Below are 27,993 nucleotides of genomic sequence, written 5' to 3'. Positions count from 1 at the left end.
CGGGATTTCCCCTCGGCGGTGCGCCTCGTTGCCGAAACCCCGAGCAACATCACTTCCGGAGACTGGAGCCAGTTGCTAGGCTGCTAGTTGGACCCTTTGTAGCTTCCGGTCTAGTCGTGTGTGTGCGCGCGTGGGAGTCTCTTCCGGGTGTGGGGGCACCATGAGTACTATGTTCGCTGACACTGTCCTCATCGTCTTCATCTCGGTGTGCACGGCGCTGCTGGCCGAGGGTGAGCGGGGCCCTGGCCTGCGCTGGGGTGGCCGGGCCGCTGGGCGGGTCTCCTAGGTCCCCGGCGTGTTCCATTAGGAAGGGGGCGCCTGCCAGGTGTAAGCCGGTGAGCAGCCTCCGAGCCAGCCCCTTCCCGGTTCAGGCTGCGAGTGGGGCTCCGGGGGCGCAGCGGGGAGGGGCTCCTAGCTGGTCATCCGAAGAGCCCACCGTGGGGCTCCAGCCTGGGTCTCCGAGCGCGGTAGCTCTGAGGCCAAGTGCCAGGCCTGGCTCTGCCACAGCGACCGTGGGTGACTCCGTGTATCAGTTCTCCATTATCTGTGCAATGGGGGCAATAGCCCTTTGCGGGAGGTTGTGAGGAGAAATGCATTTAAGATTTTTAAGGGCTCTGGTGATGGGGACTATATACATATCGTGGCGGGACAGAGCGAAAATGACTCTGCAGCCTCAGCTGTGTGTGTATCAATTTCTATAGATTTCTGAGGTAAATACTTTTATTGCTGAAAGTTAAGGGGAGATATGAGGTCTGTATTTCACAGAGGTGTCTGTGCCATTCAGTGCATCTAATGCGTCCTTGACAAAGACCGCCCTCTGCTTACTGTATGTTGCTGTTCTCTGGGTTTCTTTCCCCTTGTTAATGTACCCAAATCTAAATGCTGCAGCAGCCCTGGGGAAGTTTCAATAGAGCTGTATAGAAAGTCATTCTCCCCTTATTTTATCTGATGCTTGTTTCAGGTATAACATGGGTGCTGGTTTACAGAACCGAGAAATACAAGAGACTGAAAGCTGAAGTGGAAAAACAAAGCAAAAAATGTAAGTGTTGCCTTTCAAACACTATAAATAAAATGGCTGTTCTTGTCTTCTCATTGTTTTCTGCTCCAGGATTTTTCAAAGTAGGGTCTGCTCTTGGCAAGAGGTGCCTTCTGTTTGCTTCCGAGGGTCCCTGCCTCATCGTAGAATCAGGGTGGATTTGATTTAAATTTCTAGTCAGGCAGATTCAATTTAATCATGGTGTTCTACATAAAAGTGCATTCTTGTTGGTTGTTATAACCTTAATACATATCCTTCGCAATTGAGAGATAGATGTAGGTTTCATTTTTAGAAGGTACACACTATACATTTTTAAACAGTGCTTTATTTTGAAAACTTTTCAGATTAGTTTTACAGCTATATCAGAAAATGAGTGGTTGTTTGATTATTCATTTACCAAAGGTAATTGAAGCAGATAGTTCACCTCCCAATGACTTCATAAATATCTCCAATTCAACAGGTTATTCATTAATATTTGGAGGATTTTCTTGCCATGCTGTATTAGGAGGAGAACATCACCAGACAGACACTTGAAGTGTGTTATTTAACTCAGGGGTTCTCAAACTGAGGATCAGGACCCCTCAGGGTTCACAAGGTTATTATATGTGGGGTCATGAGCTGTCAACCTCCACCCCAAACCCCGCTTTTCATCCAGCATTTATAATGGTGTTAAATATACAAAAATGTTTTTTTAATTTATAAGTGGGGTCGCACTCAGGTTTGCTGTGTGAAAGGGGTCACCAGTACAAAAGTTTGAGAAACATTGATTTAATTAAAACAACAACATTAAGTATTCTGGATTTTTTTCTTCAACAGCAAACATAGAATATTTTAACAAAACAAGCATATGTCCCTCGATTCTCACATTTATCTCCAGACTTCTTCTCCTTGTCCAGATCTATTCCGCCCGCAACAATCTTCTATCCATTGAACTTTCTGAAACTTTGCACTTTTAGAGAGAGGTAAGGGATTGACTCTGTACACAAATTTGCAGAGGGACAATAGAGTTGAGGTCTGTTATTTCTCACCTCTATATATTATTTATTTTAAAACATTTAAATAAAAACCGATTTAAAATTTAATTTTTTTTAAATCATTGATTTTTATCCACCCTGCATAGAATACTTGGGAGCTTTAAACATGACCACTGCCATTCTGGTCTGAGGCAGCTCCTAGCTTTATCCTTTTTTGTCCTTAACTGGAAGGAGAAGGGTTAGTACTGAGACCTGTCCTGATGTTAATTCCACTGCCTACCTAACTTCTACTGAAGAACGGGGGGAGCAGAAATGGGTGTAAGCCTCTCTTTCCTTAGCATGGTTAGCCAGTGGTTATGTATATAGATTCCACCAGCTGCATTGAGGTGAGCTCAGGGATCCTGCCTGTGCTCTTTGAGAAGGACCCCAGATCTGGGGAGGAAGGAGAGAGAAGAACAGGAGGAGTTACTGAAAAGAGGAAGAATTGTGGTTGGATGAATGTTATGAGAGACTAGGGAGGAATAGATAAGGAGTGAGATTAAAGGTCCCAGAGGAGAATGAGGGAGGATGATTTTTGTGGTGGGAGAAAAAAAGTGACGGAAGAAAGAACACACACACAGAAGTTGCATGAGTTTAAATTGGTTTTTAAACTGATTGCACTAGTTTAAGTACAACCTCTCTATATAAAATGAGCTTGAAAGGACTTGGAGAAGGAGGGAGGGAGTACAATGCAGTGAAAAGAGAAAAGGAAATGAGGGATGGAGATTGAGGAAAGAAGATAGAGAGGTGGAGAAAGAGTTGGAAGATCTATGGTATAAGGTAAAAGTGGCGCACAAAAGCATCAATAGAAATAAGTGAAGTAAGGGTTTTAAGCAAGTGACAGCTCAACAGAAGATCGGCTTGGCTTCTGTCTCCCTCTCTCCTGAGCCTTCAGGAGAAGACAAGTTAGAATAATAGGAGATTAGGATTGGAAGAGACCTCAGGAGGTCATCTAGTCCAAACCTCTGCTCAAAGCAGGACCAATCCCAGCCAGGGCTTTGTCAAACTAGGCCTTAAAAATCTCTAAGGATGGAGATTCCACCACCTCCCTAGATAACCCATTCCGGTGCTTCACCACCATCCTAGTGAAATAGTGTTTCCTAATTTCCAACCTAGACCACCCCCACTGCAACTTGGCACCATTGCTTCTTGTTCTGTCATCTTCTGAGAACAGCCAAGCTCCATCCTCTTTGGAACCCCCCTTCAGGTAGTGGAAGGCTGCTATCAAATCCCCCTCACGCTTCGCTTCTGCAGATTAAACAAGCCCAGTTCCCTCAGCCTCTCCTCGTAAGTCATGAGCCCCAGCCCCCTGATATTTCCGTTGCCCTCTGCTGGACTCTCTCCAGTTTGTCCACATCCTTTCTGTAGTGGTGGGCCCAAAAACTGGACACAGTACGCCAGATGTGGCCTCACCAGTGCCAAATAGAGGGGAATAATCACTTCTCTCAATCTGCTGGCAATGATCCTACTAATGCAGCCCAATATGCTGTTAGCCTTCTTGGCAACAAGGGCACACTGCTGACTCATATCCGACTTCTCATCCACTGTAATCCCCAGGTCCTTTTCTGCAGAACTGCTTGTTAGCCAGTCGGTCGCCAGCCTGTAGCACTGCATGGGATTCTTCCGCCCTAAGTGCAGGACTCTGCACTTGTCCTTGTTGAAGCTCATCAGATTTCTTTTGGTCCAATCCTCCAATTTGTCTAGGTCTCTCTGGATCCTATCCCTCCCTCCAGCATATCTACCTCTCCCTGCAGCTTAATGTCATCTGCGAACTTGCTGAGGATGCAATCCATCCCATCATCGAGATCATTAATAAAGATGTTGAACAAAACCAGCACCAGGACCGACCCCTGGGGCACTCTGCTTGATACCAGCTGCCAGCTAGACATCGAGCCATTGATCGCTACCCATTGAACCCAACAATCTAGCCAGCTTCCTATTCACCTTATAGTCCATTCATCTAATCCTTACTTTTTCCAGGAGTATAAGACAGCGCAGAGTAGCTAAGGATAAAACCTACTAGTATAAGATATGAAACCAACTGAAACCCCAGCAGAGAGTTTAGAGCAGGAGCGGGCAAACTTTTTGGCCTGAGGGCCACATCAGGGTATGAAAATTGTATGGCGGGCCATGAATGCTCACAAAATTAGGGGTAGGGGTGTGGGAGGGGGTGAGGGCTCCAGCTGGGGGTGCAGGCTCTGGAGTGGGGCCAGAAATGAGGAGTTCATGGTGCGGGAGGGGGCTCCAGGCTGGGGCAGGGGGTTGGGGGGAGGTGAGGTGCAGGCTCTGGGGTGGGGCTGGGGATGAGGGGTTTGGGGTGTAGGAGGGTGCTCCGGGCTGGGACCAAGTGGTTCAGAGGGCGGGAGGGGGATCAGGGCTGGGGCAGGGGATTAGAGGGGATGCTCAGGTGCAGGCTCTGGGCGGCGCTTACCTCAAGCAGCTCCCGGAAGCATGTCACCCCTCCAGCTCCTATGCAGAGGCATAGCCAGGCCAATAGGAGCTGTGGGGGTGATGCCTGCGGACGGGGCAGCGCAGAGCGGCCTGGCCGCACCTCCTCATACTATGCAGGAGCCGGAGGGGCGTCACGCCGGCTGCTTCCTGGAAGCCATGTGGAGCAGGGCAAGCCCCCAACCCTGCTGCCTGGCTGGAGTGCCGGAGCGGGGCAAGCCCCCGACCCTGCTCCCCAGCGGGAGCTGAGGGCCAGATTAAAAGGTCTGATGGACCGGATGTGGCCCGTGGGCCATAGTTTTCCCACCCCTGGTTTAGAGATAATGTGCTACTCCTTTGGGTGCTGTGGACTTTATAAGCAGCTGGTATAGATTAATCTCTGGTGTTTAATGATTGCTGTAGAGACTTTACTCTGATTATTTTGTAATTCCTCCTATCTCTGGTTTGTGTTTCCACGAAGAGCCAGATGTGAGGTGCATACACCAATAATAATTGCTAACGTTAATGCTTGTGAGTTAGAGTTTGAGTGGCAGAGCTGAGAATAACAAATATTAGCTACAATTTCAGATTTGATTAACATTTATTAATCACAGTTTATCCACATATCCTTTTTAAAATGAGCACTTATCTGTCCTTTGACAATTCTTAAATATACAACTGTAAAATAGACCACTCCTGCCATACCTTTCAACCATTTGTCAGTGTACCCACAGCAACAACCAATGTGCCAATAAAACAGCAAAAAAAAAAAAAAACCAAACCATGGATAAGATCACTAGGCCACTCTGCCAGAGCCTTGCCATTCTATCACAGCTACAGAAAACAAATGGGTCTTGAAAGTGAATAAACTAGGGCTATTAGATTAGGGGAGTGTTTATAATTTAATCTCTCAACAAAATATACTTGTGTTGTATGGCACAGCTATGTCTCAAAACTCAGTGAGCCTGAAAGTTTCAGGGTAGATGTCTGATTATTATCTGGCAATGGAAGAAGTTGCAAGACTGCAGCATGGTTATAGTAAGAATAAAAATGATGATGTGCCACTTTATTTACTCCTAGTGACCTTTCTGAGCAAACTTGCTCAGTTTACATCGCCCTTGCATAATCCTACTGGCCTGCTTGCCTGAGGTGTGTGATTTAGTTTATGGATAAGTAAACTTCACCATTAACCTTTTCATCAGCAGCATTGTGGTAAAAGCAGATGAGTAGGTTTGTGCCTGGGCTGTTCGTTTTTTGGCAATTGTGCAAGGTTGGTTTATGAGTCATAAGAATTTTATCTGTTAGCACCACAAATTCTCCTGCGATCTGGAAATTTAGCTGTAGTCTTTCTGTCTTGGTCATCATCAGGAATAAAAGTTCTGCCATTAAAACTGAACTGATATACTAATATGTGAGATAGAAGTCTTCAGCGCTGACACTATGGAACAACAGGAGTGAAAATGGGTTTGTTGGTAAAGTAGATGTACAGATGTGCCGTTGGAAAAAGGCAATCAATATCACATATCTTATCATAACTGTACTTTAACATTTATCATCCCATTTTCATATTGTGATATTGGCTATATAAACCTGAAACTAAAACTTGGCTTTCATTTTCTGGGACTGTCGATCAAATTTCTCTGCTAATGGAGGTGATTCCATTTGCAGATTGAAAAGCATAGTTGCTGGATCACAGTATCAACAGATCAGCACTCTGGCTTGTGACTATCTGTTGGCTTTGCTTGCAGCAATCTGTGGAGTATCTGCTGTCTGAATTGGTTGTCCTACTTGGTTTTCTGGTAGCTTTGATAACTAAGTTTAGACTTGCTACTTAATTTTTAACTTCAAAATATTGGGAATGTTTCAGCCCTAATTGGATGACCAGCAAGAATGGAGCTGGTTGTGCCAGACTGCTGGCGCAGCACTTCCACTGAGAATGCCTGTCTGTGAAGAAGGGATATAACAGAACACAGGCCTTTCTGTGTTCTGCTTCCCACTGCAGATAGCTAGGGTCAGAGTTTCCCATAAAGCTCGTTTCATCACACTTGTTGAATTGAAAGTACTGTCTAGAATTCATAATGACAAATCAGCAAGGGCTGTTTAAACCAAAATGATACTCAAGCTCCTTGGTTCACAATGCAATGGGCTCCTTTGGCAGGTTTTAAAAGTCTGGCTTTTGTCAGGGATTGAAATTGTTCTTTTCCTCGTCTAGGATCAGGGCCTGGAAAACATTCCTAGTCTTGAAAACATTTGTGCCAGTCCTGCTCTGGCAGGTTATAAGACATTGAACATATATCATAGACATATATCTGTATCTTGCTTCCTTCCTTCCTCCTGCCCCAGTCTGCATGAGGGTTTTGGGTATAAGGGAGAGGAAAAGAGAAGGGGTTAGTAGCATAACTCTCCATTGTTTGTGTGAAAGTGATTCTATGTTGTCTTTGCCCTTTGTAGTGGAAAAGAAGAAGGAAACGATAACTGAATCAGCAGGCCGACAGCAAAAAAAGAAAATAGGTAAGATTTGGGGAGGGGAGGTGTGATGCTCCAAAAGTGAGGGGGAGGCTGTGAGGAAAAGCTGCTGGAGTTGACTTTCCCTTTCTTTCCACAGGTTCGGGGGGGGCTGAGGGCTGGGCCAGGGGGTTGGGGTGCAGGAGAGGGTCAGGGTTCTGGGCTGGGGGTGCAGGCTTTGGGGAGGGGCCAGGGATGACAAGTTTAGGATGCAGGAGGGGGCTCCGGGTTTGGGGAGTGCTCAGGGCTGGGGCAGGGGATTGGGGTGCATGGCTGCAGTGCGGGCTTACCTCAGGCGGCTCCTGGTCAGCGGCGCAGCAGGGGTGATAAGGCAGACTTCCTCCTGTCCTTGTACAGTGGACCACACTATGCCCCGGTAGCGGCCAGCAGCAGGTCTGGCTCCTGGGCAGAGGGGCAAGCAGCTCCGCGCGGCTCTTGCCCACAGGTACCCCCTCCCCCAGCTCCCATTGGCTGGTTCCCAGCCAATGAGCGTGCGGAGCTGGTGCTCGGGGCGGGGGCAGTGCACAGAGCCCTGTGGCCCCACCCTTCCGTGCCTAGGAGCTGGACCTGCTGCTGGGTGATTCCGGCGCGCAGCGAGGTGTCAGAACAGGTAGGGACTAGCCTGCCTTAGCCGGGCAGCACTGCCGACAGGACTTTTAACAGCCTGGTTGGTCATGCTGACCAGAGCTGCCGTGACCTAGTACTGGGTCGCGACCCACAGTTTGAAAACCACTGCCTTACAGTAATAAGATGCGATGTACAAATAAAATTCTGAGAACAACACTGCTTCCAGTATACAATATACTGGCACTACCTGATTTTTACAAGCACTGTTTGGTTTTCCAGTTGACATGTCTGTCTGTATGTTGTCATGCCCATTGTCTGAGTTGTTGTGCATTGCCTTTTGAATGTTGACAAACCTCATATACTTGTTCTGCTGCATGTTGTTTCGATTCAAGGACAGTTAGCTGTGTACCGTTTTCACACTGTATTGTCTGGCATACAGAGCTGGAGTCTGTCTTGGAACTATTACTGGCTTGGATAGCAAGGAAGGTTTAGACTTCTTGAAAGTGAAATCTTTCTGGTGTCTGGATTGGGATAACCTCTGTGCTCTTCCCTGTTTTACAGAGAGGCAAGAGGAGAAGCTGAAGAACAACAATAGGGACCTGTCGATGGTAAGAATGCTGTAAATTAGGGGCAATGCCCAAACTAGTGAAGGGCTAGATCTCATTCCCCTCTGCCCCCGCAATCTCTCTAGTGCTTCCAAAATAGAAGCAGTTTTCCTGACTTTCCACTTACTCACCCCATCTTCCTAGTGAGCCCACTCTGTTTGTTATTTCCCTTCCTGCCTCACAGTTCCCGTGGACTCCCCTTTCTTTATGCGTGGTCACCTTTTGGTTAACAGGACAGCCCTGAGACCTCCCTTTCCTCCATAAGCTCCTGGCCCCCATGATCCCTCTCATGGCTGTTCCAGTACTTGTAGCTATTCAACCCTTCTAAGAGTTTTCTGCTTGGTCTCCTCTGCTACAAGCTGAGAGAGTGAGCTTAAAGATTCCCTTCTCTTCTGATCCTGATGCTGCTGCACAAAACCCATTATTCAGTATTAAAGCCCCCAAGCCCTAACTCTGGGACTTGCCTTTATTTTTAATCTGTTTGTTTCTCCCTGTATTAGCTGTCAATAATGAATGACTCTGACCTCTCTGGTTGCAGGTTCGAATGAAGTCCATGTTTGCAATTGGCTTTTGCTTTACTGCCCTCATGGGCATGTTCAACTCCATGTAAGTATCAGTTCTCTCTGGCTGCTTCCCCCCCCCGCCCCCCCCTTCCCAGCCTTCAAAGTGAATGTATCCCATCCCCTCTCTCCTTTGCTACTTGGACTCATTCTACTGATGTTCATGGGATCCCACTGAGAGCTGCATCTAATTTGTATAAAATGGATCAAACTGCAGCTCTCCTCATCTTTGATATAGAGATGAAGCCAGCGAATCTGCAGGTCAATCATTGCTTCTGCTCAGCTCAGCATGGAGCATTGCATGCAGGGATTCTCTAGGCTGCACTTTAGCCACAACTGAGCATGCTTGCTGTTCTGGAATATGTGACCAGGATGAAAGTCTGGCTAATTCAGAATAGCTTTGCGGAGATCGGGCAGCCTTCCACAGTCTTCAGACCTTTCTATCACATCTGCATTGGCTATCTGTGTTGGCTTTTGCTTTGCTTTCTAAAGCAGTACTGGCTGTTTTTTTTCCAAAAGCCGAGATTCTTAAAGAAAAAAGGTTTTGGAATTGACTAGGGTAATTACATAAGCTATACTTTTCATATATTTATATGTCTAAATAATACTGTCAGAATATTTTGTTTTTGAGTGCAATACTAGAGCGATGCTTGAATTTTCTTGGGGGAGCGACAAAACTCTTCGTCCTCCCTACCCCCCAAAACCAAACAAACAAAAATACTGGGGGATTTCTGTCCACAACAATGGTGACAGTAATCCCATGGTTGGCCTTCAGATTTGTGGATGTCTCAAACTTAACTGGTCATTCACAAATCTACCCTGCCGTGCTTATCTGCTCATGTTGTCACCTTTCCCATCACCAGTAATGCCAGCCTCAGCTCCTTATTTGTCCACCTTTCCCATAACCATCGTTGTGGTTTCTTCTGTGCAGCCCTTTGTATGGAGTACCCTCTCTGAACTGGACCATAAAGCCACTTTCCAGTCCCTCCTAAAGTCCCAACTCTGCCATGATTCTTACATGAAACTTAAAGGCTGCATCAGGAGCCAGTGAGGGGGATATCTGATGTACTTTGGGAAGGGTGAATGCAGCTTGTCTCAGATGTGAGCTCTTCAGGTTAGGAAATCTCACTATGTTTAGACAGTACCTAGTATATTGTGGGTGCTCTGTGATAAAAATAATGTATGTGAAGGGATCTTTCAGTCTGAGGCCGGGGGGACACTTCCTGCTGTTGGTGAAGTGAAGTGAAGCGAAGCCTAGCCCTTTGTAATAGAGTTTGGGCATATATGCCAGCACTTAAAAATGTTCTGCTAATGACAGTTTTGTTGTACTAAGGTCAGTTATAGTATAGCTTTAGGTTCAGAGCCAGATCTGTCACTCACTAGCATGAAAAGGTGGGTCCCTCCACTCTGAAGAGTCTGCCATTTCATTTTGTCTTCACAGCAGCAGGCAGACGGGTCTGTGCTGCCCCACTGTAGAGCTTTAACAAAAGCACTCTTCCTTCCATAGTGTCTACTTTGGCCCCAAATTCTCCAGCAATGCGCTTGCAGGACAAAGTATGTGCCTCTTTCCCTGATTGCTGAAGAACACTAGAGGCTGGAGCCCTTGCTCATCCACTGGGAGTTCAGTATGTTGGACAAAGAAGGGAGAGAGGCAGAAATACACACTTTGTACCATTCCCCTCACTGAGGCACTCAGCAGGGATCTGCTTCTTTTGAAGGGCCCAGGTTATGCTTACAAACAGCTCATTCTGGGTAAGTGTTGTTCTGACCCCTAACTCTAGGGAAGGAAAAGTCCCTGGGAGGTGCAGACAAACAAGCCCAATTAGAGAAGCAGTCAACCATCTGGAACCATCCCCTGCTCCTCCTATACATAGTTGGAAACTACACTACAAGGCCAGTGTTCCGCATCCATCTGGCAGAAGCAGTTGCATTCTGTGTGCTTTGCTTTAAGGAGGGCCTTGGATTGTGGTCCCAATTCTCTCTCTCTCTCTCTCCTCCCCCCCACCCCATATCTCTCTGTGCAATGGTTCCATGTTTGTCCATCTGCTAAAACTACTTTTGAAGGTTCTTACAACTATGTACCATCCCACCCTAGAACCTACTGATGCTTGTGATTAAACTTTGAGCCTACTGTCTCTTGATGTGGTGCTGAAAGTTTCATTCTTGGTGGCCATCTTCTCAGTCTCTGGAGTACAGTCTGCTATGGCCAGCTTCCCCTGTACTGTATTCACATGGGCCCATTAGAACTTGGACCTCACTCAGTCTTGACTTTTAAAATTATCTTCTTTTTAAAAAAAAAAAAAAAAAAAGTCTAAATCATGCCATGTTGTTGTCTCTATTTTCTAAAGCTATCGCAGGAAGGTGAAGCTGCACATCCCAGATGTCCAGAGAGCTCAGTTACTATTTAAACAGGACTAACCCTTTTAGCAAGTCCAAGAGATTGTCTGTGGCACTCAAAGAAAAATCTAAAGGTTTGACAGTTTTGGCTTAACGGCAATCTAAGTGTCTAAGACTATGCTTCCAGTCTTATGGGCTGGCTAGTGTACCTGTGTGTGAAGGGCAGCTTCAGGGACTTGTCAGTGCCATGCCCTCATCTGAAATCTATAGGGCTCATTGGGGAGGGGGGAGAGAGCTGGTTGACATCTTCACCAATTGCTGTTCTCTTGACATGGTATCAAGAAGAGATGTTGGTTTCAGGAGGACAGTGTTCAATCACTGTTTAGCTGGGGTCCTCAGGCCACTTCCTGGGAAGTCATGGCTACTAGCCACCTACAGAGGTGCTCTAGATTCAGGGTTGAGAAGGAGGAAAGGGGATTGCTTGTGCTTGGAACAAGAGTCAGTGTATTGCTTTATTCACCCACTTCTTTCCCCCAACTGCTGGAGAGGCCAAGGCCTAAAGTTTGGGAGGAGAGGGACTATGGGTTGTTTGGAGTGAGCATGCTGTGTTTACCTTTGGACAATAGAATGTAGGCTGGCCATGTATCCCTTCTGTCAGCTACTGCCTAAAAGCCATGGCCATACAGCTAGGCAAATGACTCCTACAGAGAGGCTTTGTACATGCAACATATATATACAGAGAACGGTAACTAGCCCCTTACTTGCTGTTGAAAATGGGAGCTGCAATACACAGTACAGGGATGGGAGGGACAGGTGCAGGAAGGCTGGCTTGAACACTAGGTTGAGGATCTACCATGAGGATCCTGATTATCCATTCAGGGTAATCTTTTTTTGTAGGTTGGTGGGATCCATGGAAAAGCTATGTCTGCTAGGGGTAGGGCGATCTGCAGGTGAATACTAGACTGGGATCCAGGCAGATAGGGGTATCTAGTGAGAGAAGTTACCTGCTGTGCCCCTTGGTTCTCTCCGGACACTAACATCTTACTCCATTAGTCCTGAATCATGCAACTCTGCCAAAGCAGCAAACCTTACAGAATTCCCTACAAGAGTGTGCCTTAAAACCTAGGTTACCTGCCAGAAGAGAAGGCAGGTACCTCAGGCTACCACCTCTGAGCTACTCTATGTTCCCACAGCAGGAGTAATGCAGAATCCTAAAACACCGGGGATGTTACAGGGAGACAAACATCCGTTCCTAGCCCTTCTGCCAAACTGCCTGTGAGATGTAAGCAAAGTTGGCACATGTTAGAGCCATAGCTCTGTGTGAGTGCCTCTCCACAGGAAAGAATGCTCATTTAGGAGCTCTTGAAACCAGAAACACCTGTTAGAAAATGAACACTCAAGGAGAAAATAACATCAAACTCTGAGCACACACTGATGCAGCATGATACGCACACTGCTTCAAAGGGTAGTGTTGGCTGTCTGATTTCAGAAGCTGAATCTCTTCAGTCCGTCCAAATTCACACCATGTCTCCATATCCGGAATGTAGTACTGAATGCTTCCCAGCTCCTGGAGTTGAATAGGTACCTTGTGGGAATATACAATGTCCCCTGCTTCTGAAGAGTGAATGCAGAGAAGGAGCATTATATAAAAAGGAATTCTCTCCATGGCGGTTGCCCACATTCCTTTTGGTAACTGATAAATGTAACAAATCTGGGCGGAGGGGGGGGGAACAAAAAAAAAAACCCACAGAGTTGGGCTTTAGTTTTTCTTCTGAAAGCTGAGCACACACCTCTAGTACAAAAATCCATGAGTCTGCATAAAGTAACTGTATTACAACAGGCTGGTAATTGTCTCTTGACTCAAGTGTTACAGCGCTTTGAGAGAAACCTATGTGTGACTTGGTTTTAAATAGCAGGTGTCAGTACTTGAGGATATTGATTTAGAAAGTTCCTAGTCTGTGTCCCGCAAACCTTGGTCAGCAATTTATCCAACCAGTAATCATTGATAGGTTGACCTCCAGGAGGGACCCCTTGTCATTCCACAGCATCTGCTAAGGGAGGCCTGCACAGTCCATTCAGTGGATGGCAGGCCGCTGTGGTGCGTGGCCTTGAGGATGGGGTGTGTGTATATATTAGTCTGTCTAGTATTGTGCAAGTGAAGGTGGAGCCACATGACTTTTTTTTTTTTTTTTTTTTTTAGGCTTTTGACTTGATCTTGCATCTGGTTTTGTCCTCTTGGAGGCCTGTTTCATTTAAAACACTTAATCTGTTTTTCTGCAATCCAGGGACCCGATTACTGTCCCAGACTGAAGCCCTTCTCTAGGCTGGGTACTTGGTTGCCGTCTCACATTAAGTGATCTCTTCTCTTCCAGATTTGACGGCCGAGTGGTGGCAAAACTTCCTTTTATCCCCCTCTCCTACATCCAGGGCCTGTCCCATCGCAACCTACTTGGGGAGGATTACACTGACTGCTCCTTCATCTTCCTCTACATTCTCTGCACCATGTCTATCCGGCAGGTGAGTGCTGAGCTGCTTCCTATGGAGCGGGAATGGGGCAGGCATTGATCTGCCACCTGGTAAGAAGTAGCAAGTGCCCAATAACCAATTTAGCACATGTAGTCTGCCTTTGACCTAGGTTTGTTTGAAGCTTTCACATTGACCACTGGTTCCCATAGGCTTAGCTGTCAAAGGAAATGTAGTGCAGAAAAGTCTCACTTTGTATGAGGTCTTATCTCATGAGGGAGACCTGGCTAAAGTCAGCAGGATTGCTCCAGGACATTCCCGTGGAAACAGCTTCCACCCTGCTACCTGTCGCCAGGTAACTTTGTGGACTGACAGGATCATTTTTGGTAGGGGATCAGTTGCATGGTTCACTGACTTCACGGCAGGCTTCAGAAAACACCAGGATTACTAAGAAAAAGCCCTTACTAAAAACCTGACTGTACAGTCATTATCAGAAAGAAAAACACTCCTCCTTTAGTGTACTCTGAGGGTATGTCTACTTTGCATCTGGAAGTGAGCCATCTAGCCCAAATTCTCAGCCATCTAGCCCCCATGGTAGTGGGGCTTGGGCTAGCACTCTGAAAATGGTTCTAGGGTGTAGATTTTGTGGCTTGGGCTCTGAAACCAGTGGGGGTGGGCTTGAGACCCTGAGCTGCAACATCAAAGCATGATCTACATGCTATTTTTAGAGCATTAGCCTGAGCCCTGCCAGCACAAGTCTGTGGACGCAGGCTGGGAGGCGCATTCCCAGATACGATGTAGCCTTAATGTAAGCTGCTCCAAAAGGCTCAATCCGTGTCCAAAAAATCTGCTGAGGAAGCAAGAAAGTCTGGGGTCAAACCTGCATTTTTCTCAAGTGCCTTATTCTCTTCCCTCCCCCCTTGCCTGATTAATACATGACTCTCTCTGAAGGCTGAATAGCTTTCCCTTCAGAGTATTTTCTGTTCCAAATCACCAGTGGGTGGAGTAATTTATAGAATGGGGGTCTGGTGTGACAAAATGCAAGGCCATGCTAGAGAACACTGTTAAGAATTTACCACCATGGTGGATTGTGACCCATACACAGGCCCTTCTGCTACAAGGCGGAACTGCTGGCCCTGAAAATGGGAAGTGTCTTCGTGGTTGGGAATAGCTTGCCACAGTGATGCCATCATTTTATCAGCTGCGGTGCACTGAAGCAGGAATAATAGTGAAGCAGCTGTTTAACTGACAGTGGAGCTGCTATTAGCACATGACTAGGTTGGATGAAGTGTCAGTCTGTGTCGGTTAGGACCGGTGGGACTTGAGTGCTGCTGAAAGTGTGTTCTGCTTGTTGAATTTCCCCCAGGGAGTGGGAAGAGGCTAATAGACCCTGGAAGCTGGATTAATGCTGATGCACTTAGCTGGTTCTCTATTTTTATCTTTCCTCTTGCTTTGGTTCACTTCCTGAATGCTTGCTGCTTATTTCTCCTTGATCTGCAGATCTCTGTTGCTTTTTCCTCTGGAGGTGCCAAGGGACTTAGAAACCCTTACAGCAGGTCAGGAGAGGAAATGATTCTTGTGCTAACTTCTAACAGAGGGGTCAGGATGGGCTTGGTGAAGTGGCTCAATAATAGAATGAAAGCTCCTTTACCGCAAAATAAGTGCATATTAATGGATCAGACAGATTCTCTCCCTCCTTCCACAGCAGGATCCTGCATTAAATCAGATCTGTGTCCAGTCTTGCATGAAGGAACAAGGCAAACAAACTAGCAAAAGCCATCAAGTCCACTGACCCCTCATTAATGCTCTCAGCACAGCAGGTCTTGTTCAGTGCTCGTTCCCTGGCCTGGAACTAGAACAGCAGGTGCTGTTGTGTGTTGAGGGGTTTGTCTAGTTTTTGTGGTTTCTGTGTCACCCACTGGGAAGCTTTTGTGTTGTTTCTACAGTGACTGCCCCCCAGCGAATCTCACACCAGGTAGCCAGTGCCTTGCAGTACCCTGGGGAAACTCTCCTTGCCTCCAATCTGTGTTACAGTGGGGCTCTATGCCTTTCTATTCTGACACAAATAGACTTTCTTTTGCACCCCTGAAAGGCAACGAGCAGTGAGAGTGAAACTCAGATTGTGCTGGCTGCTGCATGTCTGCTTTGCACCAGTTGGATACTTGGGGAATTCAGTGGCTGAAAAATCCCAAGTGGCCTTTTTGTATGTTTTAAAATAAAAAATCCCATGGTATATTCCAGTTTTGACTATTTCCTGCTGTCACCTTCTGCGATGAAACATACTAGAAGCAGCACAAAATGAATGGCTGGGCATAAACACTCGGGTTTTCAATGCTAGGTATTCAGCTTGTTCAGTCCAACAAGCCTTCAGCCCTTTACTTGTCCCTGCTAATGGCCTGGTGGGGGTAGTAGCGCCATTGCCTTGGAAAGGACATTTCAGCTTCATATGCTGCAGCCTCTCTAGTGTAACTCTTTTTTTTTATTCTCTGTAGAACTGACGTACTTTGTACTCCCAGCATTACATTAAAAGCGGTAGCTGCTCCTTTCACACTCAAGTCTTTACCTCTAAGCTGTAGTTTAAACTGGCCCCCATGGAGGTGGAAGGGCCCCCCTACAATCCATGAGGGCAACAGCCCAAGAGAAGAGCTGCAGAGAGGTGGGGCCCTGGAATTAAATAGTGGGAGAACAGGGGAAGATCAGAGTCCATTGGGGGGGAGGAGTATAGGAGAGAATCCCTAGAACTCATTAAATTGAGGCAGAGCCTAGATTTAGTTCAGGGTGTGGGTGTCTCAGTCTGCTCTGTGGGAGGGAGAGGACTAATTGGTGCAGAGTGACCAAGTGCCACTGATTTAAACAGGCATTGCTTATGGGGTGGGAAGTGATAGCACAGCTACTCTTCACCTAGGCTGATAGTCCTCAGGCACGTGAGGCTTGAGGAAACTCCTCAAGACCTGGCTCGACTGCTTTTTGCCTGTGACCTGGGGCCAGCATCTCCTGAAATATCCAATTTGCAGTGAGTAACTTCCTCTGTGCTGTTCCCATCTCCCCCTGCACGTAAATCCTGTCCAGTGGTTCCTTGTGCCTTCCTGTTTGGAGAGAGGGCTGCTGCTGAGAGAGGCTTTCTACAGGCCATTGAGCTGCTGCCTTTCGGCTGAGGAAGTCTGCTGCTGAATTGGGAGTGATGCGGAATGTCGGTTATATCCTCTGCCCCTCCTCCTGTTAGTGCTCTAACAGCCTTCACCTGTCCTGTTTGTTGCGTAATAAACCTTTATTACACAGAGGCTTGCCAATATTTAGTTTCCTTTTCACACATCTTTGAATTTTAGACCTGTCCTCTTCCTCTACTCAAGATGTGCTCCTGGTGGTAGAGGGGGCCAACGATTCCCCCTGCAGACAGGAGAGGGAGCACATCTTTCTTTCCCACAAACTGTCCTGATTGTTGTGGGGCAGTGGGTCAGTTCTGATTAGTTTTCTTCTCCTAGGGCACTTAAAAGTTTTGCGCAGAAATGACATCTGTTCGCTCTGCACTGATTGTGGGGTGGAAAGGATTCAAAGGAAAAGACAAGGGGTGGGATGGACTGGTGTAGTACAAATGTTCTTGCTCCCCTGCTGCTGCTTTCTTCTGCTCCCATCGGTAACGGTGTGCTGCCCAGAGTTGTCCTTCCTTTAGAAAGGAAGAGTGTGTGCTATGCTGTGGGGACGCAACGTGGTGCAGGCTTCCATAACGCTTAGTCCTGGCATCAGTGTCTGGGACCTTCTGTGCAATTTTAACATCACTGTCTTGCAAAAGTTATTTATCAGCATAATGCTAGCTAGCTACATGTCTGCTGGAGAGAGAACTTGACAATTGTGGGAGAGGAAAGGCTGGCCAGAGAGTGTGTAGCATTCTGATTGGTTATAGTCGGCTCAGGTCAACGTGTCTGTTTGCCTCTACTCTCATAATCCCTCCTCCCACCAGTGAGATTTGTCTGACCAGCTAGAATGTACAGGGCTGAGTGATGGCATCGACAAGAGTCGGGAGCATGCAGTGCAAGCTTCCCCCATTGCTCCGATAGTAACTTTGGTCTTGAACGACTATGCTTCTGCTCTATCAGCGCACCTCGGTCCTGATCCTGCAGTAGCCCCTACTGGTCAATCGAGTCCCTTTTGAATAGCTGTTCCCTTTTCTAAGTTCACCAACATTTCCTGTTACAAGGCCCTATTTTTAGTTATTGATAAGCTGGTCAGACTTTAACTCTTTGGGCTGAAATTTTCCATGCTATTAGTTACCTCTGGCAGTGCAAGTGGCAGAGGTCTGTGGGTCGGATCTAAAGATTCCAACCTTGCTGATGAACCATGTGGGCATCAATATAATGCCACATGACGGAATCTGTTTTTTCAGTTTGCTTTTTTAAAAACCCAGGAGATTACACACAGGTTTTTGTGTTAAAAGAACATTATTAAAGTTGCTAATCCAAGCACTCAGAAGTTAGGAAATGCCAGAATTAAGGTTGCCTGTGCATATGCATTATGATACAGCCTTTAATCACATGACCACACACAGTTTTTTCCACAGGATGCTGCCTCATTCAGTGAACAGGATGGACAGTGCTCACTTCATTAGCAACTACTCACTATGTTTTCTTCTCATCATTCAATGGGTGGCCCCAGGCCTTGGTTAATCTCACTAGTCAAACCCTGCTCTGAAGACAGAACAGTTAATCTCCTCAGGGGCTTTTCTGTCATGCTCAACACTACCCTAGCTTTGTGCCTAATAAACATTACTGATCTTATTTTCACAACACTCTTGTGAGATGAGGGGGTATTAGCCCCATTTTACAGATGGATAACTGTGGCCCAGAGAGATTAAGATAAAAAGTATTCACTAATTTTAGGTGTACAATTTGAGATGTTGAGGACCTGATTTGCAGAGTACTTAGCATTATAGGGCTTTATATGTTCAGAGCACAGCTCCCAGTTTTTCAGATGCAGCTACGAGTGCTCAACGTATCTGCAAATCATAAGAACAGCCATACTGGGTCAGACCAATGGTCCATCTAGCCCAATATCCTGTCTCCTAACAGGGGCCAATGCTAGATCCTTCAGCATGAATGAACAGAACAGGTCAATTTTTCAAGTGATCCATCCCCTTTTGCCCAGTTCCAGCTTCTGTCAGTTGGAGGCTTTGGAACACCCAAAGCATGGGGTTGCATCCCTGACCAGTTTTGCTAATAGCCTTTGATGGACCTATACCCCAGGAACTAATTCTTTTTTTTTTAACCCAATTATCCTTTTGGCTTTCACAACATCTGGCAACGAGTTCCACATGTTGACTGTGCATTGTGTGAAGAAGTACTACTTCTTTTTGTTTGTTTTAAACCTGCTGCCTATTAATTTTGTGGGTGAACCCTGATTTTTGTGTTAAGTGAAGGAGTGAATAACACTTTTTTTTTTCCCTGCACACCATTCATGATTGTATAGACCTCTATCTTATGCCCCTTAGTCATCTCTTTTAAACTGAAGTGCCAGTTTTTTTTTAATCCATCCTTAGATGGAAGCTGTTCCATATTCCTAACTAATCCTTTTTGTTGCCCTTCTCTGTACTTTCTCCAGTTCTAATATATCTTTCTTGAGATGGTGTGATCAGAACTGCATGCAACATTCAAGGTGTGGGCGTACCATGGATTTATATAGTGGCTTATATTTTCTGTTGTCTTATTTATCCCTTTCCTAATGGTTCCTAACGTTCTGTTAGCTTTGACTGTCGCTGCACATCAAGCAGATGTTTTCAGAGAACTGTCCATAATTACTCCAACATCTCTTTCTTGAATGGTGATAGCTAATTTAATTTTGTATGTATGGTTGGGATGTTTTCCAATGTGCACTGCATTGCATTTATCAATATTATATTTCCTCTGCCATTTTGTTGCCCAGTTACAAAGGGATCTCACAAAACTGGGTATCTCTTTGCTGTCACCTTTGGACTTCACTGCCTTGAATAGTTTTGTATCATTTGCAAACTTTGCCACCTCTCCGTTTACTTCTTTTTCCAGATAATTTATGAATATGTTGAACAGCACAGCTACCAGCACAGATCCTTGGGAGACCCTGCTATTTACCGCTCTCCACTGTGAAAACTGGCCATTTATTCCTACCACAGGCCTCAGGTTGGGCACCCAGTAAATGAGGCATACACAATTAGTGGCTGTTTGTGAAAAAGCTTGGTTTAAGAGACTTGTGCAGCATCACACACGAGCTCTGTGATAGAGGCAGAGATAGAGTGCAGTTCTGCGGGGCAGCATTCAGCTGTCTTAACCATGAGAATGTCCTTGTCTTCCTTCAATTTCCTGCCTTATTCACTACGTGCCTTCCAACTTCTGCAACAAATGAAGTAGACAATAGTCTTGTGCACTACACAGCCCTGATTGATCCCCAGAGCAGGCTGGAAAAAATACTATGTGATCCTATAATTAAAGATTGTGTCGTCATTATGCATATGCACAAGGGGACCAAATTAAGGTTACACTGACAACCTTAATTCTGGCATTTCCTAACTTCTGGGTGCTTGACTTTGCAACTCTAATGTTCTTTTAACATAGTTTTGTGTGTAACTGTAAAAAGTTGAATGTTTGCCACCCGCAAATGCTATAAAGCTGCCGTGACTTCCCTTTAACCTCCTTTCCCTTTTTAATTGCTTGTAATTCTTACATATTTATATTTGGGCTGAAATTTTCCTTACCCTCTGCCCAAAAGTGACTGCTGTCTTTTGTGTGTAAAATTTTTGGTTCTCTGCTCTGTGAATGTCAAAGTAGTGGGGAAGTTCTCTGTATATTCCACTTCGAAGCACAAAAATCTCATGACTCTAAAAGGTAGAAGCTGGAAATTTCCTAGTTGGCTTGTGTTGACAATCTTTTTGAGGAAGGCGTTCAAGGGTGAAGAAATTCTGTTTAGTAGTTTATCCTCTTTTGCTTCGTGCATATTCAGATTTTCCATTTTGTCCTTCCAGCACCATTTAGGCTTGCATCATTTAGAACACTGGTGTTGATTATAGTGAAGGATGCCCTCTGCTTATATCATGCTTCTAACACTATCCAGTGTTGAAACTAAATAAATGTAGTTTAATTGAACTGTGCTGTTTTTAACATAGCTTCACAAAAATCTCAGTACAATACTAATCTTTAAGCATTCTGCTATGAGTATGACTTTCCTTATGAAAGTGCTTGGTTTTTGTGGGTTTGTTTTTTTTTCAATCTTAATGTTCCATTAACACTAGTGTGATGTTGTATTAAAACACTATGTTCCGATGTTCAAAAATCTAACCAATGGATAAAGGCAGAGATAAGGTCATCTGCACAAATTTATTTTTGTTGATAGGTAGGTATACTGTACCATGTGTCTCAGGAGAGAAAGCACTGTTTCCTACTCTGAAACCTATCATTAGCACAGAAATCAGCTCTGTACTCAGACTTTTGGCAGGAGCTCAGCAATTCCTCTGGTGGCCGGGTGGGCAGCCCAATTCTGATTGTATTGTGTGGGATCCTTCCTGTCTTGTTTGAAGATTCTCGGGCTCTAATTACAGCCTCCCTTGATGGTGGTTTTTGGAATGTGTGAAAACAGCGGAGTGCTGCTCCTAGATTTTCTGCCTGGGAGCAGAGAACAGGAAGCTGCTACTGCATATGCATTGTAGTTGAATTGCAAAGATATTTAATGTTACCATCTTAATTTAAAGAAAACAAAATAGGCAAAGGCTGCAGCCTGCAACAAGAACTCTATTACCTGCCTATTGGCTTTATGACTTATGTAGGTGAAGATAGAATTGAATTGCAGCCCTGCACTGAAACCCACTCCAACTGTGGGAAACTTGATCAAGAAACACACTCTGGAGCTTAGGCCCACCTCTAATTGCAGTTCATTATGCATATAAATCACTTAATCTCTATGGACTGCATTTTTTCCTGGCCCTTTTTGTATGGTTTCAGATATATCACATATATACATTGGGTAAACTGAGTTGTGAAACCCTGGAGGTTGAAGTTAAAGAGAGGTTTGCCACTGGTCTAAACGGAACCAGGATTTCACCTGTGTATTGGCTTCCTTCTCACTATACCACCATCCCATCATTCTGTTTTTCATTTTCACAGAATATTCAGAAGATGCTTGGCCTGGCTCCTTCGCGGGCTGCCACCAAGCAGGCAGGGGGCTTCCTCGGCCCCCCTCCTCAAGCTGGGAAATTTTCTTGAAGTATAGTCATGCACCTTTCACAGCAGCTCCCATTGATGTCAGTATCGAAGACAGACTGCCCTTGGTTTGTAACAGGAGCGGATTCCACAGCAGGCTTTCTATTCATTTGAAGCAGCATTGGGATGGGTACTGCCTTCACGGAAGCATCTTTGTATTTGGAGCGTTCTACAAACAGCCTGTCACAATTGAAGCAAAACTCCTGGCAGATAACGTGAGATGTGTTTTGTGTGTCTGTGTAATAAATGATTAGGCCCCTTGCATTTAAAATGTAGTCACCTACTCCCATTGCAGGGACAGTGGAACTATCTTGCTTTATAGAACTACTGTAAAGATAATAAAACCTTATTTGGAGCCATGATAGGGAACCTGTAAAATAAACAGATTTTAGAAAGTCCTGCATCATCATGCTCTAGTACTGATTGTGTCCCTGTTCTCTTAGACAAACTGGCTAGAGACTTCTGTGTATTAGGAACCCATCTATAGGGAAACTAGGCATGTTCAGTTCTAGGCTATGAATGGGAGGAAAAATACATCTAAAGCTGGAGTTTGTTTCCTCATTAGTGCAGTACCCAGGCCACAGTGCCATGTTGCATAGCACCAACAACCTCTAACTGCTTCTGAACATTCTTTCCCCTCCTCCTGAGGAGCTCAGCTTGGTAGTGGTTTATGTAGCATTATGGTGCCCACATTCTAGCTGTCTGCTTAGCTGGAATCTGTTCAATTGCAGTCATAATTTAAAACAAACAAGGCCTTTAGTCTTACCTTGATTAAACAGTTACATAATCTCTTGTTTGTTGTATGCCAATGATACCATCTGCAACTACCCTTTACTACCTAAGGGTTACAGTGTACACACACAGCATGTACCAAACATAGAATGCTGCTGTGCTATTCACTGTACTTCTAGAACTGAGTGATCGGTTTGCATGTCTTAAAGGCCTCTAAATTTGTTACCAGTCAGCCATATGTTCTCAGTTCAGTTCCCTGTGCTATTTCTACATTGCCAGATATTTACCTAGCTTAGTCGTATTAGCTGGAGCCCAACTCGCTTTGTTTATGAGGGGACTTAAAAAATAAATCTTGAAGCTAAACTTTTATCAGGGTCACTATAGACAGAGTTCTAGAATGGCTGAGAGGTGGAATTGCCTGAAGTATCATCGCTGTACTTGTACCCTCATAAATTCTAAACCACTGCAGAAGATGGAAGTCTGCACCTGTCTTTGGAGGCATTTATGTTACACCATAGTACCTGTGCACTAACAACTGAACTAAATGTGATATGTGCTTGGTTAAATGATGTCCTCGACATAAATTCAAGACTGCCTGTATGTGGCAACATGGGGCATATTCACTGGATTATTTTAAATAAATAATGGGAGAGTTCTGAATAATAAACCCTGCCTTGAATCCTATCAGAGAGTGCCTGTGCATATATAAACTTGGTTTAAAACTGGGTAAGGTTGCTTAAATGCCACCTCCCCCCCAACACAAGCTCTTAAAAACAAAGAAATGCCAAATTAAGGGATGTATTTTTGTCATATTGTGAAGACAGGATTGTCAGCCAATAATGCCAGATTCTGCATCTCTGCAAGAAACTTTTTTGTCTCCAAGAAAATAACTATATGCAGCACACAAAGTTCCCTCACGCTATCATGCAAAACCTTCAGCAAAATTAACAAGTATTCAGAATTGAAACTGGTTGGGTTTGTGGTGGGATGTGTTTAGAGGAAGTATGAAATTGTAGTTAAGATTTATATTATAGTTCAATGTGTTGCATTTGTTTCCTTATCTGTTAGAGACAGAAAGGAGTTAATTCCTTGTGTAGATGCAGAGTGAGCAAACTATAGGCCACATCTTGTAGTTGTTACATAGACAAAGTTCCGGTGAAGTTCTAAGGCTCATTTGGCCTGTATGGAAACTACACGATTAGGTCCTATTGGACTTATTTTGAATAAATACTTATAATGGACTCGGTCATGGATTGCCATTAATTCCCATGTTTCCACTGAGCTAAAATCATGAAATTTGGTTCAGTGGTAGTCATGATATAGAATCAATTATGTCTTAAGCAGGATCTGTTAAAGAAAACAGCTTCCACACAGTTTGAGTTCCAACTTTGTCTCCCTTATTTATCTGGCACCACACCCTGTCTGGACCTCTTATATAACTAATGGCTCAATAATGCACTACGAGTAGGTCATTTCACTGAGTACAGGAAAAAATCTCACATTTACTTCTGAGGGAATTGCTAAAAAAAATTAATAATTCTGCACACAATTATTTTAAAATTTTGCAAATTTTATTTGTCAGTAAATTAATGTGGATGCTCCAGCATGGCTGTGCGGAGTACAGGCTACTGGCTGCACTGAGCTAAGAGATCACCCTGAAGTTCCCCCCTCCCAGGACAGGGACTTGGCAGTGAGGCTGCACCCAACCCTGACACAGTGCAAGGGCCCTGCCCCTCATCACAGGTGTACCAGATGTGGGCAGGCAGGCTCAGCCCAGCAGGATCGAAGTGCAGAGGGGCTTAGTGTGGGGGGATCCAGGTGTGGGGTGAGAGGGTTCTATGTGGGGCAATCTGGGTGTGGGTGACTCAGTGGGGGATCTGGATGCACAGGGGCTCATTGGGGGGTTCTGTGTGCAGGGGCAATGGGACTTTATGGGGGTACAGGAGTGGGATGGAGGTCTGGGTGCAGCTGTTTGGGGCTCAGTGGGGTGGGGGTCCAGGTGTGGGGGTTTGTTGGGGTGGTCCAGGTGCAGGGGGTGTGAGGCTCTACAGGGATGGGGGTGGGGGGGTTGAGATGGGCCTGCTTAACAGGGGAGCCCGTGCTGCTGCTGAGAGGACACTGCATGCTGGGCTCCCTTTTCTCCCACACCATTTCCCATCCCATCCCCTTCCCCACTCCCCCTCCCCCTGCCCTATCACATCCCCCTTTCTTCCCCACTGCCTTTCCTCCCCCCCCCTTCTCCCATTTCCCCACCCTGGCCCACCACAGGCACTCACCATTGTACAGAAAACATGCAAGGCACCCAGCACTAGGACCAAGGAGGTGGCATCCAGCTGCAGAGTTAGTGAACCATAGACGGCAGCTCCGCACTGCAGAAATGTGGGGGAGGGGGCATTGCATGTGACCCTGTGTACTCCCCCATGCCTCACCTCTGGGGGGGCACTCAGGGTTCCTGCCTATTAATCATCTCTATATATCTCAATTTTAGACCATTGACCCATACCTCTTTTATCTTACATAGGAATTGCCATACCAGCTCAGGTTTCAGAGTAACAGCCGTGTTAGTCTGTATTCGCAAAAAGAAAAGGAGTACTTGTGGCACCTTAGAGACTAACCAATTTATTTGAGCATGTGCTTTCGTGAGCTACAGCTCACTTCATCGGATGCATACCGTGGAAACTGCAGCAGACTTTATATACACACAGAGAACATGAAACAATACCTCCTCCCACCCCACTGTCCTGCTGGTAATAGCTTATCTAAAGTGATCATCAACTATGATGATGATCCTAGGTTTATTCCTAAACCTAGTCAGTTAATAGTTATGTTCTGAAACAGCAGGTTTTGTATCCATTCTATAGTTTTGTCCTGTTGTATTGTTATCTAACTGCTGTTTTTTTAAATTACATAAATATTTACTCCTTTTAAAAATTCTAAACTCTTTGCCACATTGATGTAGCAATGAGTTCCAGATTAATTATGCTTTGTGTTAAAAGTATTTCCTAGTATCAGTTTTGTATGTTGCCTTTGGATTTTATTGGGTTTTCCCTTGCCCTTGTAGTGCAATATTGTGAGAAGGTAAATAGCAGTGCTTAACTACCTTTAGCACCCGAGCACTTTAATTGCCTTGGCATCCTGTAGGAAGTCCAGTAATCTTTGTCTGGTGCACTGTGACTTTGGAAATCCTTTGATTTTTTCACTTCTAAATGTTTTGAATTGTTCAATTATACCTCAGCTGCCCACCAGTGGGCAGCTGGAGAATTGCATGCCAATGCAGCCTTCAGAAAGCACTGCCTTGCAAATTGATTCTATGGCCACTGCTCTCTCATAGATTCCAAGATCAGAAGGGACCATTATGTTCATCTAGTCTGACCTCCTGTATAACACAGGATCCAGATCTTCCCCAAAATAATTTCTAGAACAGATCTTTTAGAAAAAAACATCCAATCTTGCTTTAAAAATTGTCAGTGATGGAGAATCCACCACGACCCTTGGTAAGTTGTTCCAAAGGTTAATTACTCTCACTGTTAAACATTTATGCCTTATTTCCAGTCTTTATTTGTCTACCTTCAACTTCCAGCCATTAGATCATCATGTTATACCTGTCTGTTGCTAGTCCATTATTAAATACTTGTTCTCCACTTTTGTTCAGGGCAATGATGTTCTGGGGTTGTCTGTATAATTTCACTGTAATCGGTTTCTTTCCCCTTGTTGCAGCTCTTAATTAAACAAATTGGTTCATAATGAACCTCGAGTGCCTAAGCATACTAGTGGGAACACAGGAAAGTATATAGGATGTAACTCCCTTAGCTGGGTTTTTCCCAATATGCAGTTACTTATATTTTAAACCAGCATTCCTGATGCTCCTGCATACCCAGCATTGGCTAACGTAGCATTGGCATCATCCACGCAAACTTCAGTGTTTCAACAAGTCTGTGGGGAACTGGCAGATACACTGGAACCTTGGGGGAAGTTTTTCCTACACAGCAATAAATTCCTGGGAGATAGTTCTGGGTTGATGGCCACAATCTTGGGCATTTTAGGAATGTGACCTCAGTGCAGCAAATAGCCAGTTCTACAACAGAAGCTTTTCTGTGTAGTGCAACTGTGTGATTGTAACAAACTCCCCCCACCTCGTGTGATCCTTTCTATTACAGTGTTGCCAAATCTCATGTTGTTTGATGTTTTTCTTTAAAACCCCAGCACTTGGAGTCATGTGATTATAGGAAAAACACATTTTTCATTACAAAAAAAAGTTTCTAGCTCAAAGTGTTGTTAAGTTTTAAAATGTGACTCTGAAATGCTTCAAAAACCTGAAGGCAAATAAAAAACAAATTGTATTATTATTTTTTAAAATCTCATGCTGTTTTGGCAATGACTCAGTACAATGTCTTTGAACACTTGGGGTTGCCAATCCTGCAAACCTCACTGGCATGCTTTTTGCTTCTCAAAGCTGCATTAACCCTTTGCGGACACAAAACTCCCTGGGAGATTGGCTAAATGCAGTAATTGTGTGGCCACCAATCTGTGGCATGGTGCTAGCACAGATCTGCACACATACTTCCCCCATCTGTGATAACACCAATAGAGTGGTTGCTTGCAGGACTGGCTGCATGCCCCTCCTCTTACCCCTGAAATTATCACTGCCTACCTGTTGATGCTTGTCTGCAACAGATATGCTCTGCTGTCCAGCTCCAAACACGAGTTGTTTAATTGGAAAGACTAGGACTTCAAATCCTGCTTGAGCACTGGGAATTTTTTTGGAAGGCTAAAAATAAGTTTTAAATAAAATGTAAAGTAAGTAGTCAAAGCAAATCGGGATGTGATCCTCTCCTCAAATTCTAAGGTCACTTTCAGAGTATGCAGATGCTATGATGGATTTTAGTGGATCCTAATTTGGATTGTGTCACAGGGTGGAGTGGCTCACAACCATGAGTGTCTACCTCAGCGCAGACTGTCAAAAGCAGACACTGCAAACTGGTGCTATAGAACTGGGTTCTATAATTAGATTTCACCAACCTAGTACCAAAAGTGAAGTCCCAAAGTACTACAGTACTCTTATAATGGAGCCACAGATAGACACTCCTCTATCTTGCCACTTAGGCAAGCTGGACTATGTGATAAATTTCAGGTTTCAGAGGAACAGCCGTGTTAGTCTGTATTCGCAAAAAGAAAAGGAGGACTTGTGGCACCTTAGAGACTAACCAATTTATTTGAGCATGAGCTTTCGTGAGCTACATCTGATGAAGTGAGCTGTAGCTCACGAAAGCTCATGCTCAAATAAATTGGTTAGTCTCTAAGGTGCCACAAGTACTCCTTTTCTTTATGTGATAAATGGCCACTTACATCAGAAATCACAAATATGCCAGGATACACGCCAGGATACTGGGGCAGCGGGCTCCCCGCGAGGTGTGTGGAGAGAGGGGGCAGAGCCCCGCGGGAGAGCGAGAGGGGGTCTGACCCACCCCGCCCCCCAGGCTGAATCTGGATCCCACAACGAGCACGGCCCCGTGTCACTCGTGGTCACCCGCG

The 27,993-nt window shown here is 45.1% G+C and overlaps 1 protein-coding gene across 2 annotated transcripts; it reads left to right on the top strand.

Moving 5' to 3' along the window:
* Positions 1 to 38: 38 nt before the first annotated feature.
* Positions 39 to 23,145, top strand: TMCO1 (transmembrane and coiled-coil domains 1). 2 transcript variants are annotated; one of them, XM_048859949.2, is made up of 7 exons: positions 39 to 230; positions 962 to 1,039; positions 6,928 to 6,987; positions 8,110 to 8,156; positions 8,692 to 8,759; positions 13,423 to 13,567; positions 19,546 to 20,619. In XM_048859949.2, exons 1-7 carry the CDS (start codon positions 161 to 163, stop codon positions 19,624 to 19,626), a joined length of 549 nt encoding a protein of 182 aa, XP_048715906.1. In that variant the 5' UTR covers positions 39 to 160; the 3' UTR covers positions 19,627 to 20,619. The 2 variants fall into 2 exon arrangements, with proteins under 2 accessions (XP_048715906.1, XP_048715905.1); XM_048859948.2 differs by lacking the exon at positions 19,546 to 20,619 and adding an exon at positions 21,634 to 23,145 and having other exon boundaries at positions 47 to 230.
* Positions 23,146 to 27,993: the final 4,848 nt, after the last annotated feature.

The sequence above is a fragment of the Caretta caretta genome, chromosome 8 (assembly GCF_965140235.1).
Source record: "Caretta caretta isolate rCarCar2 chromosome 8, rCarCar1.hap1, whole genome shotgun sequence".
Classification (NCBI taxonomy): domain Eukaryota; kingdom Metazoa; phylum Chordata; order Testudines; family Cheloniidae; genus Caretta; species Caretta caretta.
The sequence above is the reverse complement of the archived record's forward strand: the minus strand, read 5'-3'. Positions and strand labels throughout refer to the sequence as shown.

Coding starts and splice junctions, on each gene's coding strand:
- TMCO1 (XM_048859948.2), top strand. CDS start 161: ATGAGTACTATGTTCGCTGACACTGTCCTCATCGTCTTCATCTCGGTG. Junction 6,988..8,109: donor ACAGCAAAAAAAGAAAATAG/GTAAGATTTGGG, acceptor CCTGTTTTACAG/AGAGGCAAGAGGAGAAGCTG. Junction 13,568..21,633: donor GCACCATGTCTATCCGGCAG/GTGAGTGCTGAG, acceptor TCATTTTCACAG/AATATTCAGAAGATGCTTGG.